This window comes from Prinia subflava, chromosome Z (assembly GCF_021018805.1).
Source record: "Prinia subflava isolate CZ2003 ecotype Zambia chromosome Z, Cam_Psub_1.2, whole genome shotgun sequence".
Lineage (NCBI taxonomy): Eukaryota > Metazoa > Chordata > Aves > Passeriformes > Cisticolidae > Prinia > Prinia subflava.
In genome coordinates, this window is record NC_086283.1 from 84,391,395 (window position 1) to 84,409,766 (window position 18,372).

The 18,372-nt window shown below is 37.9% G+C and overlaps 1 protein-coding gene across 2 annotated transcripts; it reads right to left on the reverse strand.

Moving 5' to 3' along the window:
* Positions 1-2,024: 2,024 nt before the first annotated feature.
* On the reverse strand, positions 2,025-16,213 carry C1QTNF3 (C1q and TNF related 3). Of its 2 annotated transcripts, none has more exons than XM_063422279.1 (6): positions 16,046-16,213; positions 10,786-10,897; positions 8,470-8,624; positions 5,774-5,903; positions 4,975-5,074; positions 2,025-3,833 (listed from the first exon to the last, which is right to left on the reverse strand). In XM_063422279.1, exons 1-6 carry the CDS (start codon positions 16,127-16,129, stop codon positions 3,674-3,676), a joined length of 741 nt encoding a protein of 246 aa, XP_063278349.1. In that variant the 5' UTR covers positions 16,130-16,213; the 3' UTR covers positions 2,025-3,673. The 2 variants fall into 2 exon arrangements, with proteins under 2 accessions (XP_063278349.1, XP_063278348.1); XM_063422278.1 differs by having other exon boundaries at positions 15,842-16,213.
* Between the last annotated feature and the right edge of the window lie 2,159 nt (positions 16,214-18,372).

Genomic DNA, 18,372 nt, shown 5'->3' on the forward strand with positions numbered 1-18,372 from the left:
GTTCTCTCAATTTATGAGGATAGTTTCTAGAGTTTGTGACTTTCTTCACTGTTGTTTGAGCATGACATACTTTTGTTGCCTCAGATTTTTAAATCTGAACTGATCACCCAGGTTGTATTTTCTTCCATTGTTGGAAGCAGAACTAACTGAAAAATAGAAGAACTTTGCTACTGATTCACCAAAATTAGGAACTGTGGGTCTTTTCACACACCACTCAACAACTCCCTGCATGTTTTGTCCTTGTGTGATTTTTTTTCCCCTTGAGCACAAAAGAATCATTTTAATAATCTGCCACTTTTATTAAAAACTACTTCAGAAAACAGCAGGATGTAACGTAGGAAGCTCAGTGAAAGAGAGGGGCAGATGAAAGATCTGACTGTAAAGTTTGTTCCTTATTATCTCTGTAGAAAAATACTACTTTATTTAAAGATTTCCCTTTGGCTTACAGGCTTTTCAGAGAGGCTGAGACCGCAAACTATTGTCAGTCTAAACTGCTTCTTCAGTCTGTCAGGCCATGGACTAACTTCTGACAGTAAAACCATAAACTTATTTTTTTTCACACAGATTCTAATTAAACTTCTGTCTGCTTTCTTTAAATACCACTCATGAAACTGGGACCCAGACCAGTAACATTTTCCCCCAGTTTGGTTTTGTTCTAGTTCATGTTTTTCTTTCACAGAAGTGTTTTACCCCTGCCAAGGGGTGCACCCAGCACCTCTTGAGTCACATACAGCCCTGTTTTCCAAAATGCAGCAATTAATGCTCATGACACAGCTGCAGATAAGAGTTGCTGCCTTGGAAGGATGTCACAGGCAAGGACAGCAGTCCCTGGAACTCTGGGGGGAAAAGGACCAGGATTTGGGGGTGGTGTTTCACACAGAGCAGAGCTCAACTTGGCTCTGTGTTGAGAAGTTGCTGCCAGGGTGCCAGCACCTAAAACAGAGGTCAGGTATCCCCTACCAAACCACAGCTCTCATGGCAGGCAGGGACTTGTGGATCTTGCCAAGTTTTGGATAAATCTGGGAGCTCAGGGACAGGGAGAGATACAGATTCATCTTAGCAAAGACAAGAAGCCATTAAGTATACTCCAAATTACAGTTTTGCAGATTCCAGAAGGTTTTTCAGTTGTAACACAAATTACAAGATACCATGTGTTTTATAACAGAGGATAAAAGTCTCTGGCAGAAGACATTTTGTCTCGAGCATTTGCTAAGCAAGAGTCTTTCAATTATCAGCAGCAATAGAAAGATGACTAATCTTCATGAACATTTCTGAGAAAAAGATCATATATTCCACATGACTTACTGAATATAAAACTCGTTAATTTTAAAGAAGGAGACACACACACTCTCATATTCATAGCTGCTGTATTTTGAAGGATCTTCCTTCTTCTTTTGAAGGAAATGAATATGTAAGTTAACTATTTATTTGTAAAGTATTATGAGACTCAGCAGAGACTGCATGCAGTAATTTTGCAGAGAAAAGACTGCTGAGATTTTAGTCAAAACCTAGGAAATTTTAACCTTGGTGTAAAAAAAGTTGTTTAGCTGTAACCTTGGAACTGCTCTTTGTTTGTCAAAGAAGCTTTTGTGGTAATTCTTAGTCACTTTCCCCTCTTAGCAAGCCAAATTGCACAAAACTCATGAAAAAAACACAAAATGGGTATGGCAAAGCATGACTTTCTTTTATGTTATGGCCATAAGATAAATAAGGAGCTTACAATTAGCGTATGTAGTACGCTAAATGCTTCATTCTGACCAAAATGGCTTAAATGGCCATGTCACAAAGAGAGAGTAAGTCGCCAAAGAAAACCTTACAGATTTAAATTTTATGTATATATATGTGTGCATATATATACGCACACGTGTAAAATATATTTGAATCTGTAATTCTGGCTTTCTTCCATACAGTAGCAAAATGAATGCTTAGGAAAAGCATATTAAAAATAACATCTCTCTATTGTCTCCAAATGGTAATGTCTTTGGTAAATATAGATATGAACAAACCAGTATAGCTTTGTAACCATTACTCTTTATTGGATAAATATATGTTTTACAAAGTAAGCTTAACAAAATAACATGGTCTCAGGTTTTGAAAACCTTTGTGGTGCAGACCAGACCCAAGTTCATAAAGAAATGATAAAAACTCATCTGACAACAGTTCATTAAAGCTAATATTTTCAGTGGTTGATGCATAAAACTAAAAAATCACAAGTCATAATCATCAAGTATCAACATACATTTTTCTTCATAAGATGTGGTTACATACGCTAGGAATGTGTACAAGGACATACAAATTCATAGGGCAGTATTTGATTCATTTGCTCCATTGTTGTGCTACTGATACCTCTATCCAGTATAAAAGAATTTCAAATAAATATTTTCCTAACTCCACCCTCTTGTTGTACATTAATGGCAGGTAATATCTGATTAAAATGTAATGTCTGTAAAAAGGGAATTTATATTTCATTAACTTTTGTGTGGAGAGCCAGAATAAGATATATTCAAACTTCAGTATTGATTTTGGTGCTTATTTGAATGAAAATAGCAAGACAGAATTTCAGGTACCCAAATTTTGAAAAGCCAGTGACATGAATGCTGAAGAGTTGCCCAGTGTATTGGGACCAGACCTACTAAGCCAGCTAGCATTTGCTTTCACCAGTTTAAATACTGGACTGGCTTAGCTGCTGCTTTGGAATGGCTTTTCCTGAAATACTGATTCTTGGAAGGCTGCTAGGAAAACTGTTTCAACAACTTCACTGTTAAGTAAATATGCAATATTATAAAGTACATCCTTCTGAAGGAGCTCCAAACACCACAAAGTTTGTATATCTCTGTGCTGTTGGCGAATCCTGATTTCTCTAGTGTATATGTCTTTGCTTTGACACCCTGCATTGGGTTACATCAGGTTTTAAAAATTCTAAGGCTAGGGGGAAACTTTACAGTTCCCTTGCCTGATCCCCTTCACACTGCAAACTAAATTATCTTAGCTTCAAGCTGCTACTAAGGCAAGAACTACTGACATTCTTCTAAGAGAGAGAAAGACTAAGCATAAATATGTGCTAAAAATCTGTGGAAAATGACACCAGATACATTTTCAGAGGTTTGAGATGGGAATGCAATAAACCTGAATCCTTGACATTTATATTTTCACATTTTTTCTTCAATTTGAGCTCATTCCAGTCCAGTACAAACCTCTTTCTTTAGATCTGGTCTCACCTGAGCCTGTTTATAATACATTCAGGCCTGTTTCCATGATGCAAACTTAAATGAACATGTGAGAAGAACTGAAGAAATTATCTGAAAATTTTGAAACCGTTGTTCAATTCCCGACATATATTTAACTAAAGCATATTTAGAGACTAAGTTGACTTTATGTATACTGCTCTTTGAATTATTTAAACACATTTTCCTTTGTTTTTCATTCACTTTTGGGGAAGAGAGCAGTACAACATTTAATGATTAAATAGGTGCAACCCAGATAATACATATCTGTGAATCTGTGTCAGCTACCCAATGTATTCAGCTCATCCCTGATACACAAGTAGCACATTGCATCAAAACAAGGCTTTTTGATCCTCCAATGCTGTAATGTTATTTTACAGCCCAGTGAAATTTACCAGTTCCAAAAACGATGTTTTTTCAGATAAACATCGATTGGGTTGTTTCCCTTTTTACTTGGTTTCAAAAAGCAGAAACCCAGCAAAGGTGGAGAAGCGTTGATGGTCCCCATGGAGGGCTCCATTTCCCATTCGCAGCCAAACTTCATCTCCCTTGGCAAGTTTTAGGACTGCACTGTTTCCTGAAGTATCTGCTTTCCCTTTGGATTCATAGCTAAGGATGAATATTTTAACAAGTCAGCTTTTTGTTTCTCAACAATGACCAAACAAATAACTTTAAAAAATATCAAAGAAGTTCACTGTTATCCTGAGCAAAACTTTCTTGAAAGACTTGCCAACATTTTTGCAGGATATAAGGAAATAAGGAATAAGTAAACAGGAAATAAGGAAATTTTGGCAACTTTCTACATTTGGTCTCCTAGTCAAATTTTGCACCTTACCTAAGTGTATTTCATTCCTGTCTGAAGTTCTGGAATTGTAACTTATTTTTTTTTCAGGACACAGGAACAATTTTTTTGTTTAAAAAGAAACACTTCTCATTGATCACAACACTACAGATTTCCTGTGATGCTTTTTCTCCCTTGAATTCATCTCAGCTAATTTTAAGTGCCTCTAGCCAGGAGGCTGATGTGAGCTGAGCCCCTGTGCTCCCAGCACAGGCAGTGAGCAGAGGCAGGCAGCTCACTCCGTACTGAGCCTTTCGTTGGAACATGGGTACATTTGATGGGATAAGCTCTTGGCTTTGCCTGAGTGTTGGTTCCCTTTCTTCTATGTCTTGCCTTTTCTGACATCAGCGCTTCAGGGGAAATAGAAATTAAGCCCTTTTTCTTTTGCAGGAAAGATCTATTGGGGATGAAGCAGCCTGTGGTGGTGTGCTAATGATAAAAAGGCCAGGAAATGGAAGACCTTTGCCTCTTACTCATCCTTACTACTGCATCTTAAACACTTTACAACTTTAAAGTAAGTTTCTCTGGCCTCATGTTAACAAGATTGTAACTAGTCACTGAACACTTCATCATTTCCTTTCTCTGACAAGCAAAATGTGGATGAAGATATATTTTAGCTGAATGACAGCATGATACCACTGAACTCCAACCCTGCCTTGCAGTGCTAACTCCTGTCCCCTGAGTTCGAGGAAATAGTGATCAAGGCTGAATTTTAGGTCTAGCATCTATGGTGTGTGTGGTTCAAATATGCAAGCTGAGGATGGCTAAAAAAAAAGCTTTTCTTGTTAGTTATTTTGCCCAAGAGAATTTCTTAAAAAATTGAACAATTTTACATTTCTTGAAATGTGAGAAAGCTATCACATCCATACAAATGTTTTTTGCATTAAGATGGCCTGGCCCGTTACTTACCTATATAAGCTGAACACTGTATTACCATTATGCATCAAGTACACGTACACTTCCTCCACATCTTCATGTTTCATCATGTTGAAAGTAAAGAAATACACCCCTGAAAAGGTTATAAAATAAAATTTGTTTGCTTCATAGAAAGAAGTAATCATGCTGCAGATTTGTGCTTCTTGCTTAGAAAACATAACAGCTGTGGACAAAGCTGCCTTCCAGTTGTCAGCAGATATTTTACTTCTGCATATGGTGTTCCAAAATCTGATTAATTTTAATTCTGCATATGGCAGGGATTGTTCTTCCTGCATCACAGCTGCATAAGAGGGGGATTGATGTAGCTGAAAAATAACCCATGAAAAACTGTAATGCCTCATTTCCAGCCACACATCTGTCGCAGGTCAGCTCACAGCTGAACTGGCATGGGAGAAGATGGGGATGAAGAGATTGACAGGAGGCAGGAGGTGAAGGAGGCAACTGTGAAGCTGCTACTGCTTGCTACAACATCATGGCCATGGTTCTGTCATCACGGTGGCTGAAGGACTAAGAGCCACAGCAAAGCAGACAGTCCTGCTCCCTCCCCAGCCCTAGTCATGCCTCTTCCTCCTGCATTGGTGTCAGCATTAGTCTCAATGGCTGGCCAAGACCTCTTTTGGCTTGCTCAGTTTTCAATTCATTTTTCTGGAAAGTAGGTAGCAAGAGCTATGCAGAGTGAATGCAAGGCCTGCTAAATAGTGCTTCATCCTTACTGACCACACTTCTCCCTATAACTCCAATAATTGCTATATTTTGTTTTGCATATACTCACCATTCACTGGAGCACCAAATCTCCCAGTCATGACATCAAAAAAATTCCCAACATTGGTTTCAACACTACTGAAGATGATCCCACTGTTCTGGTTGCTGAAGTGAGTAGCCATTGAAGCCATGAACGCAACCTGCAAAAATCCAATCCTTATTCAGGCAGTTGTTCACAAAAAGGGCATGTGTAAAGCAACCAGGTACAGATGTTTTCCTGTATTTGAAGTCTGTTTATTTTCCTACAGAGATGTTCTTCTAGGGCTTGCTCCAAGGCCAATAAACTCCAGTTAACAAAACTCCCATTGAATGAACCTAGAAGAAGACTAGGGCTCTTATATTCAATTGGACTATTCATGACTGTAAAGTAAGCGTATGGTCAAGGGTTTGCAGTTCAGAACCTTAATTTCAGATTTTATTTACTTTTAAGTCTCACTAGAATGATGCAACAGCAACGTAGTATTGAAATGAATGGTGTTTCTGACAAATGAGTTTTATATAGTTTTTATGTATTCCCCAATGCATTTAAACTGGATATTGCTTTTAACTGCATATGTGCAAATAAACAATGCTCAGTAAAATCCATGCAGATTAGTGTTTCTTTCTTAGAGATACAGGAAACACTGTTATTAGAGGTCCTCTGGAAGTGCAGTAGCTGGGACTCAATATTCAATGCTTTTGCTATCTTGTCAGCTGTCCTTGGTCTTGAAAACAGAGGGTGGTGGAGACCAAGAGGGGAAATAAGAAAATGAAAACTGTGCTTCAACTTCATGTTTCACTTCTTGCCATAGAAATGTTTCGTAGGAAGCAATGCAAAACATCCCACCAGACAATTTAAATTACCCTCAGCAAGTTACCAGGGAATGACCCTGCTAGCTGGCCTGGTCAGTGAAGGGAGTGACCTTTTCCGTAAGTTTATTATCCCAACCCCCCACCTGCCCACCATTATGTGAGTAAATGGGGTAGCAGCAGAATTGCTACACCTCATTGCCAGAAGCTTACACAGAGACTTGGCTTTTTATTTCTATCTCAGCTTCTTAAATGACAAGTGTTCAATTACAGCTGTTACAGCCCATCACAAAAATGACATTTTTTGGTGAGATTCCAGCTATGCTGGTATTTAAAAAATAAAAAAACAGCCCAAACTCCTTTTGATTTTAGATCCAAATCAGAATAAAACCAAAACAGGCAATCAAATGCAAGTCTGGATCCAACAACGGAAATCGTTAGGCCATCTGTTCAGAAATTTAAGGAGCTCCAGATGTGAGCTGAAAGCTTGGGCTGATTTTCCTTACCCCTGCATGGATGAATTTTCTATGACAGCAAATTGTTAATATCTTGCTTCTCAGCCAGGATCACATCAAAGTTCATCATGTGTTAAAGAAAAGCAGCTGCAGTGGCAGATTGATGGAATTTATTGCTTTTGTCTAGATTCCATTTCACAGTCTCTTTGACCCTGAGCTACTTTTTGTGGGCTGATCAGGACAGCAGAAAAATATGTGTTTTCTCCCTAGGTCTCATTATGAAGTAGCAGGTCAACATGGATACACAAAGTTTTTCAAAATAATCCAGTACTTTAAACAGTATTGTATTCAAAAGTGTTTTCTCCACCACTAACTTTATTATTCTTAATTATGGTGGTAGGAAATAATATACTATTTAAAAACACATCGGCTAAAAGAAGTTATGGAATTTTAAGCACTGGAAATTGGTATTATAATATGAACTTTTTTTGTTCATCCTTGTTCATCACACTTTTAATTACATTACTACCATTGTCCTTATGTAAGAAAAAAAATACTGGTTGTTCATTTTAAAATTGTAGAAGGACATATGTTGAATGTAATTAAAGGTATATTTATAAGATATTCAGCTATACCTTGAGTATATATAACATATATTTATAGATGCATATATTATATATATATGCATATATAAAAAATGTATCTGTGTGTGTGTGTGTATATATATATATATACACATACACACACACACACACACACACACACAAGCTCTCTGCCGTCTGCCAGATTCCTGGGACTTGAAGAAGCTTTAATGCAAAAGCTGTGAGATTGTGCCAATATAAGAGTCGAGCTCAATAGCTCAGGCTTGAACCTGTATTTAAATGCTTATCTGACTTCTGAGTTATTCATTCATAGGCAGAACATAGATGGCCCCAAACATATTTAAAGTATCTACACATATAAATATACAGACAGCTACTGAGGGGTATTTTTTGAAACTAGAGGACTCTTACTGCACTCAAAAATTTTGAGCCCATACTTTGAGGAGCTGGATATGTGTGCTTCTGAGAATCTCACAAAGCCTGGCTGCCCCAAGAAACATGACTCCTTTACTCTTTCCATATGCTGTGGGAAGTGCAATTATTTATGTGATACAGCTTGGTAGGAAAATGATAGTCCCTGCTATTCTCCTTTAATAACCCAGATACTGGCTTTTTGCCCTCAAAGGGAAGCATTTATGTTTCTTCCTGCCTATTTCTCAGCTGGATTCTGACTAAAGCTTTTCTTTTCCAGAAAGATCTGTCAGAGCACATTTTTCAGTAAGGACAAGGGCTATATATGCCTGTTACAGTATTAATTTACAAGGGGATTTGCTTCTTACAGTAATAAGGTGCTGTTTTTTCAGTGAAGAATATCATAACCTGAAATTTGCTGCAACCAATACAAGCCAGAGATTTTGTACCTGTAGCTCTGGGGGAATCCCAGGGTAACCCTTCTCGCCTTTGGGTCCATGATGGCCACGCTCTCCTCTTGGTCCCATATCTCCTTTGTCTCCTTTCTCACCTTTGGCTCCTTCCTGGCCAGTTGCTCCATTATTTCCATTGTTTCCATGATTTCCTGAAGGGAAGCAAAGCTTTCTGTTTTATTTCTATAATTTATCTTGTTTTAACAGATAAGTGTGACAGGGCCTTCTCCCACCAGCTTACAACACTGGTACTCTTCAGTGCCATGAACCCCAGGCTGAGCTGTAATGGGTAAGAAACTGCTGTGTGGTCAGGTTGGCAGAAAAGGTTTTGGTGAGCAAGTTTCCAGAAGGACATAGATTTTGGGAGTTAACCCTCATGTTGCCTTGGTATTGCTGTATAAACTGCTGGTGCCTCAAGTCATTGCTTTGTTGGGGATGTGTGTAAGAAGACCTCAGCAGACAAAAGGCTCAAGGAAAGCAAAAGCCACTTTTTATTGACACATACTAGGTAGCCTGCAGAAGCAGTCTTGCTTTTGCTTTACTATGAAAACCAGTTTCCTGATAAATTAAGTCAATCATGATGGGATAAGATAATTTTGAATAAGATTGTGCCATCTTTAAAACGCATCAACACAAATAATGAATGGCTGTAGCATTGAAGTTCCTAAAAGCTGTTCCTAAAAACAGAACAATGTGCATTTGCAGGGTGCTGGTTAGGGGTCATTTGATTGCATAGTACTAGATTTAAAGTGAGACAAAAAATTTATAATTAAGCTTTTCTGAGATGACTTATTATGAGTAAATGAGTAAAAAGACTCATTAAAAAACATACTCATGCGTCTGCAGTATTACTTACTTCCGGATGTTTACTGACTAAATTACTAAACAAATGTCTATGCAGCTGACAAAATTTTAAAGTTAGAATCACTGGCTAGAATCACTGAGCAATTATTATGCCTCCTGCAGCAAAAGCCTGATCTTTCAGCTTAGGGGATTAACTAATGTCATCATTGTTCTAATTCTACCTGGACTGAAATTAGGTTCTTTGCCACTCTGCTTGTTCTTTGATTATTCAGTCTGGTTACAAATTAACAAGAAGAATAGTGTTGTTTGAGATCAAATCTGATAATGAAGCAATCCTTCAGAGCTTTTCTGTTAAGTAAAATTGAAGAAAACCCCACAACTTCAAACAAGGAAGCCAAATGGTGAAAGAAATAATGTACATTTTTGTTTGGATAGAGGAATCTGCAGCTCTTAAAAATAACAAGAATGATCCTTTATGTGAAGCCAGAACTGCTCTACCAGTCCAGAACAGAAGTCTGCAAGGAACATTTGATTCAATCAAGGGGAAAAACAACTGCTGCCTTACAGGCACAGCAACATGAAATCCAGCAAATGAAGGAGACAGAAATCCCAGGGCACAGGAGGCTGCTGCCAGACGTATGTGTGTGGTATCCTGCAGTGACAGAAAGTGGGACTGAGACACGAGGGAAGGGCAACGCTGGGACTAGGCCACACTCCAGTATGTCCACTGCAGCCTTGAAAATGTGGGTCTAGTAAAAATCGTATCCTGCTTCTAAAAATCTAACAATTTATTAATAAGTAATGGATCACTGAATTGCATTTTTATTGTGATAGCAGAAGATGTAAGCTTTTCAAGAGACAATTCCATCTTTCAGTGACCTGTTCATTTATGTTGTACTTCTGCTCTAGGAATGATGGTTTCCAAATCCCTGAAGGTAACTGCTGTAACAAATTTACAGCAGCGTGCAACCAACATTTTCCCTTCTCTAGGCTCTTCTATTTCCATATTAATTATCAAATCAAAGTATATACTTTTCTTCTGTATGCCATTCTGTGCACATTTTTAATGTTAAAAAAAGGATGTTTTATTACGAAAGACAAGATAAAAGAAGGAAATGAAGGACTTTCTGTGAGAGAACAGAAGCATCTGTGTTTCTGTAAAATACTGGCTAGCAGTGCAAGATGAAGAAAAGCCCTTGAATACATTACACTGTAACACAGCTGGATGTACAAAGGTGATCACAATAATCAGCTCCAGGCAACAAGTTCTTCCAGATTTATTGGGAACTTCATGCTGTTTTAAGAGAGACCAATTTTCCCTAGAGATGTAATAAGATTACTTTCAGTATGAATTTGTGAAAGCTGAATTTTAATAACAAATAGGTTTTCAATGGAAAATACCTTAGAATATAACTGAAAATATCTGTCTCCTCTGAAGTTATAGAAATTAGTTACAGAAATCAGCCTTCAATTAGACCGAAAAAAAAGTGAATTAAACTTCATCTTTACCTGGCATCCCAGGGGGCCCAGGAGGTCCTGGAGGCCCTTGGTAGAGTCTGACTCCAAAGTCACCTCGGCAGCAGGAACTGCAGTCTGGATTCTGCGGTCCAGGCTGGGGGGGCTAAGTGCACAAAAATAAGTTTTAAGTAGCTCATTCATGGAGGACATCAATCTTATGCATGTTGGTTACAGGGTCTTCATTATATATTTCTGTTTATATACTTGGTAAGTTTTCAAAACAGTTCTTATCTGGCATGAAATTCTCACATAGTTAGGTTGCCCCTGAAGATGTTATTTTTGGAAGATTTAAAGGAATAGCTCTCAAAGCATTCAAAAATCTATACAAATATTAATAAAAACAACTCATCCTGTTAAATAATGGAGGTTTTGAAAATAAATTAATACCAAGTAATGCAATTTAGAAGAATATTTGAATTAGATTCACATCCTGATCCCATATTTTAACTGACCTTTGATGACAAACTTGCCTAAACAAGTGGTAAGACACAAGGGACTTGATCTGACCTTCAGCAATGAATTATCCTCCATTAAACATAAATAAAATTGTGTTAGACCACCCAAAGAAGATACTAAAAAAATATCTGTACAGCACGTTCCTCTGTAAATACCTGTGTATTTACAGGCTACTAAAGTTGGGAGACACTAAAAAAGTGCCAAGACACAACACAAAAGTTTGAACTTACCACTACTCAAGGTGTTCGGGGATTTTGATAATTTGTAGTGGTGAATGTGTAATTATGAAAATCTTTATGCTGATTCATATAGCAGCATAAATAAAATAATGAGTTTATTATGTACAGCTCAGCTACTATTAATCAATTTAATTATGGGGGCTTTAAAGTGATTTTCTTTTCCATGATATTGTGTTTATACTAATGGAGACTCATTCAATTCTGACTGAATTTCATGAATTAGTTTCATAGACCTTCCAGTATGTCAGATAAGGCCAAGGTCCAGTATTTGATTTTATTTCTCTACCTCCTTATTTGTTCCCTCTTTGTTTCTTTTCCCCTACAATTCTTTCCCAATATCCTGAGATGCAAAAATGCAGTTCTTAAACTCTGGAGAGGGATAGTTACACCAGTCCAACTACTACTTTTCTTTAATCATTCTACTATTTGCCTTCCTTCCCCTTCTTTTCCCTATCTTTATCATTGTCAAATTATTTGCCCAATGCAGACTTATTGGTTTAGTGGCAGAAAATGAGCCTCTGGCAGGATGGAAGCTGTCAAATGAAAACACAGATGTGCTGTATTCCTGCCCTCAGTGTCATCAGTGATGTCATCTGAAAATTTCTGCCTGTGTTTTGGACAATACCAAGAACACCCCCAAAATTCATTGATTTCGGGAGGCTTAGGAACTTATGGATATAGAAAATTCATTTCATGCCACCACCAAAATACTACTACACCTCCAACAAGACAGACACATACCCTGTCCAGCTGGAACAGCTGATGGTGGAGTTACCATGGGAATAAAGGGTAACTTGACAGCGAAACAAATATCCTTCATATTCAAAGAGTTATGGAAAAGTTAAGACTTGCCAATAGGCAGAAGGGCTTCATATTTATGGTGTTTTGTCAAGGCTATGCTTTTTAGATTAATTCTGGACAAGATCTATACTTAATGAGAAAAATAAGTTCTGCCTCTTAAACTGTCTCTTTCTGGAGAACCTGTTTGTATTTTTCTGGCTGTTTTGTCTCTTGCAGTTGTTAGGCAGGACATAACTGGCAATCACCCAATACATTTTTATAATTGTCCTAGTATGAGAGAAGAAGTGGCTCTGCTTTCAGCTCAGTTTCAGTCCTTGAAAGGGCCAAGTACAAGAGGACTGGAATTGTGCAAGCATTTTGTACCCCCTAAAAGAATAATGTTGATTTTTGCATTGAGATTAAAATCTCCATGTTTTTTTAGGTAGTGCTTCATAATCATGTTAAATGGGAAGGTGAAATAAATACACACCTGCCATGAGCAAATAAGTCATATCAGCCTAAAAATATCCAAATGCTTAGAACAGTGGATTGTAACTGAGGGAAGACACAAATCCAGCAAAGTGGACTGCATGTGAGACTCTCTGTGCAGATGCAATTTGTCTTTTTCTGATAATACACTTAATCTTGAACAATTTCATTAGAGAAACAGTGATTTTAAAATAAAATGGTCATAACCAAGTACTTATTTGACATTACCTCAAAAAAGGCTCATCAAGTTCTTAGGTGTGAAATAAGGAAAGTCCTGCCAGTCTGGTTGTATGCAACAGTTCCACTGATTCCAAAATAGTTGTTTATATAAGTCCTAAAGTAATTAATTTATTACTTTTGTTGATTCTTTCACTAGGAAAAAAATTATTCATGATAGACTGCTAAGGGTGATGAATATTTAGGATTTTCTTTTAATCTTTAAAGGCAGAATACTTAATGAAGAGTAGATTTAAAGGAAAAACATGCTTCTAAAGTAAAATTAGACTCAAATTTGACATAGAGATTTGTTGCAATCTACTTGCCAAAGGCGTCCTTTGCAGCCATTTGTGCATAAATTTTGTCAGTGAATCTTTTGCGTTGCTGCCAGAACATGAATATGGAGCTTGTGAAATGCATCTGCCACATTGATATCCTAACACTGATAGAAAACTGGAACTATTTCTGAGGCTATTTGCCAAATTTCCCATGATTTAGTATATAGGAGAATGATCTAGGCAACAGATGGTCTATAAAATTCCCTTCATTTGAAGCTGTGAACAAGTCATAATTGGAGACCCAGCCCTTTTTGACTTCCTGATTAATTTTATGAGTTTTTGTTTTATTGTCTAAGACAATGCAGAAGACAAGTAATTGTACCTCCACCATTCTTGGCTTCTGTTCTGACAGCAAAATAGTCTGTCTGTATGGGCACTAAGGTGCCCCTTCTCCAAGCAAAGAAACAAATAAAAGTTGCCAAAACTCAGGGTAAAACACCGCTTGACTAGTGTTGTTTAAAGATTTTCAAAAAGCAACCTGAAATGGAAAAATGGTCTGTCATGACTCTCCTTAGTCACTAAGAGCCTTGTTCTTGAGAAATGCATGTTATATTTCACATGAGTTAACAGCAGTGTGGAAACTGGCCTTGCACCCAGAGCAGCAAAGAAAATAGTAATGGCAAATACTATCATCTCTTTTCCACAACAAAGAAAGGGACCTTTAAAACACTTCAGCAAGAAGGTGAAATTCCCCAGCCTAAATTCTCTTTAGCTGGGTTAGAGCTATTCCATCTAAAACAACCAAGACAGCAGGAACATAAAAATTGGATAGTTTCTATATACCTCAAGGGAAAGAGAGAGATTTGATGTGAATTAAAACATGTGAGTGCTACCTTTGTTCTTCTTCTGCCTAGAAATTCTTGGAGTCTGGAATTGGAAAACACATATTGCGTAAGACACTGTGTGATAGATTATCCCTGTCGTGCATCTGCTAGTGCTCCATTTCATTTCAGTAAGCCAAAAATTGCATCATTTCCCCAGAAAACGTTGCTTCTTCGAGATGGGCTGGCAGGTAAATGACTGCCATCAGCTGTACTTAGACTCATAGGGCTTGTTTTTAGTGTCACAATCAGTTCCCCCAGCAGGCAATTCCAGACACGTTGAATTAAACTCTCTGACAAGAGACACATGCAGCCCGCACACAGTTACCCTTTCTGTGAGGGAGAGTTTGAGCCCTAAAAAGCTGTGGTTTTGCATTAAATCCTGCAATATCTGAAATTGTATAGTGTTAAAGGGGAATCTTTTGCACATGGTCTGCAGCACACAGCTGCAGAATTCTCCCTGCAGTAAAGAGGTCTGCACACACTGGCTGGCTCTTTGGACTGTATACCTTATGTTATACACTGCCTATATTCTGCAAGTGCATATTAACATAGCTACAGTTAAGTATCTGTTTTGCTGAGTGCACTGGAGGAACATTTAACTCCTGCCCAAGAAATACAAAATGCAAAGCACTGTGAAGTTTTAATACAGGGAATACAATGATATTAAACATATTCCCATACTTGGATATGTTTCAGTTCTTCAAGCCCAGGACTGGATTAAAATAAAACTCTTCTCTGCTATCATAACATAGGTTATTATTCAACACTTATCTGCATGTCCTTGATTTTGGCAATTCAAAATATCAAATTTTGATCTGCAAAAATTTTAAAACCCCATATGGTAAAAGGTGAACTATACAGGACTCAAATATTTGTATCGGCTGTAGGAAAAAAGCACTTCTGTTCTTGCTCTTACTAAAACACATCAATCAAAAAACACCCTTCATTTAAGTGGAATTTTGTTTTGCCTAGTGCTAGAAAAAGCTTCATCTTCTGCTCTTCAAATTTTTTTCTTTCAAATTTGGACTGCAATATTTTGTGTATAATCAAGCTATGCCATTTTCCCATGTTATAAAAAAATGACTGTGGTATGTGAAGTGCAATGAAAGGCATAAAAAGATACCCAGTTTAAAATCCAGATACTGCAGACAATTTAGAGTTCCATCGTAAGCCTTTTTCTTTTTAAACACTCAGTTGATTTATATTATTAAATATACTCATTACATTAGTATCTGTTTTTTTATGCTACTCCTTAGAATAAAATATTTGAAGATTCAGAGTCATTTGTCTCAAGCTCAAGAAATATATTTTATGTACATAATTTTAAAGTAAAATTATTCTCTGCTAATTGGATCTCTCTAAATGCCTCTAGAAATGCTGTAGTTTTCCTTCACATCCAAATGAGTTAGCAATATGTACAACTTTGATATATTAAATAATTAATACCTTAAGAAACTGTATTTCAGAATATATGATTTCACAAGTTCACAGAACAAAGCGCTGCTGCCTGTGTTGAAATTAGTGTCCCCACCACTGCTGGTTCTACCAGCTCATTAAAAGATCCCATAAAGCAGCCCAGCAGGATACAGACCAATACACAACTTTAATAAAAATTATTTGATCAATATACCACTAATAATGTTAGCACAAAAATAAAATATCTCATTAGTTTTAAAGATATCTTTAGAAGATTAATTCAGAGTACCTGGACTCTATCTGAGGTAGTCAGTTCTACATCATCTACCTCTGGTCTCAGGACTTTATGGTCTGTAGATGTGCTATTATCAACAGTCCATTCTATAAGTTGATGCCGCTGTTTCAATATTTCCCTGCTTCTGGAACCTTTGTGACCAGTCTGGTGGTGACTTTGCAATATTTTGGCCACTGGTTTATAAGATCTTCTGCTCACCTCCATGTATTCATCTTGACACAGGCAAAATGGAAGAAAAAATAAAGCCAGTAGATGCCAACTGATGAAATCCTTCTCTGCCATGTTAATCAAAATAATTTTTCAGGAGTCCAGCAAATGCCTTGCAGAAGGAGAACCTCTTTGCTGCACCAGACGTTATGTGGTCCTTTCAGCTTTTCCACTAGTAAGCCTGGCACTGAGACCAGTACCAGGTTTTATATGCTTGCATGCAATAAATAAAACTAAAAATGCCAAAGTGACAGGATCCCACATCCAAAATCAGTCATGCTCCTTTAAACAAACCAGTCATTATTCACCACTTCACCACCACAAGGAAAATTGATTTGTATGCTGGAAATGACCACAGCATTTAATGGACTCCTGTGGTTCCTATCTGGGGGCATTAAAAAATGTAGCACCTTTCCTTTGGCATGTTTTTGTTTAAGTGTGAAAAAATGTGATGGAAATGGGGAACATGTGGCTAATGGTTTACGCTCCTTGATTAGACATGGAAAGGCTGTGAATTCACACTCTCAAATGTCTTTTGGACACAGTCACCTTTCTTATTTGCCAGGAAATTCACACACACAACTGCGTCAGCCCAGTCTGAAAAATCCTTCCAAAAGCAATTAGGAAACAAAAGCACAAGAGGAGCTTTTGCATATGAACCTGACCCAATGGCTGTTTCTGACTATGCTTTTCATTCACTAGAAGAAAAATATTGAATTTCTGTCAGTTGGCCAACAGTGGAAGGAGACTGGGTAAGTAGCTTTAAAAAACTGGGTTGAATTCAGATTCACCGAGTCCCATTTCTCAGGATCAGTTCAACATACTTGGCCTACAAGTAATATTTTCTCCCTTGAGTTCCTAATGTTTTACTAAATACAGTTGCCAAACCAAGTTTTATGTTTTCACTGCCAAGTAAATATAAATTTACCAGGGGATCATTTCAGACTAAAAGAATCAAATTATACATGTACAATAATCATATCCTTATTTTACTTTTTGAACCACCCACTAGTATTCTCTAGAAAGCCATAACTGCAGGATGCAGTTCTCTACACACCTCCACAAGCACACCCAACCTCCCCAAAACCAAGTAGCTCCTTGGTCTGTGAGAAAGTATTCACCAGTACGCGGCTGCAACAACATTACTGAAGAAGGCATTCGTCCCAGGAATGATCCCCAGCCCTGCAGTGTGATGGTTGCTCAGCGATAGTAAGAAAGCATTTGAATGATGGTGAGAAAGGATTCTCTGTTCCATATTCTGGTTCCTTCTGTGGGAGACAGCAGGACAAGTCATGTCACAGGAGAGACACTGGCGTGAGAGGAGTGAGAGGGGTGAGTCCTTTGCAGCTGGGGGCTGTTGCTGGTGTCACAAGCACAAAGAGTTCACAAGCACACAGAGTGTCAGTGTTGGCCTGTACCCTCCACTTGCCATGGTAATTTCCTACTCAACAGCACTCAGAGGAGTGTGGGCCTGCACCACTGCCCCCAAAGACACAAGGGGTTTGCAACAGTGCTCCAGCCTACTGGAGGCAGCCAAAGGCTAGTCTTTCCTTTTTTTTATTCTCCACCAGCCAAGTATGGCTTAGGAGCAGAAACCTCAGCTCCTGTGGGCTCAGTGCTTGCTCCCCAGGGTAAACAGGACCAAGTTGTCTCAGTGACACTCACTGTCCTGCTAATCACAGCCCACAAGCTTGCCAGGCAGAGCTGCATCTTCCTCCTTTTGTTGCGTTTATTGCTCCTATGCTAAAGATTTAATGGCAGGAACCTTTAACTGAAGCTTAATTCAATTGCAGTGAATTTCAATCTCCAATTCCCAAGGCAGATATTCAGAATTATTAAATAACACTTCATAGATTAGCTCTTGAGCCTTGCTACAGTGTATAAATATTAATTAACTGAACAGTCTGGCAGTAGAGTCTCATTAGTCTATGCTTTATGACTACTGAAAATCCTGATTTTTTTAAAAAAATCAAATATTCTGTTTATTTCACCAGGCAAACAGAAGTGGAAGGGAATTTACTGGAGAATGAAGCAAGACTTCAAAAAACACAGTTGCAGATTCTGCAGAAGCTGCTGCCACCAAAGTGGGGTTTCTTAAGTGAAGAGGATTTTCTTGGTAGGGAGGTAGTTTGAAAACCCTGGATTATGTAAAATTGGGAAAGACTAAGAGACAAACATGAATTTATCTTGGCACTTAATAATTTGATTCAGCAAGTGCTGGGACAGCACTGATCTTTACAGCTGACATTAGGGCTTTCATAGCTTTCCAAAGTCTGTTCCAAGGGCTTCCTGTGGCAAATGTTTCCAATGTGAGTAAT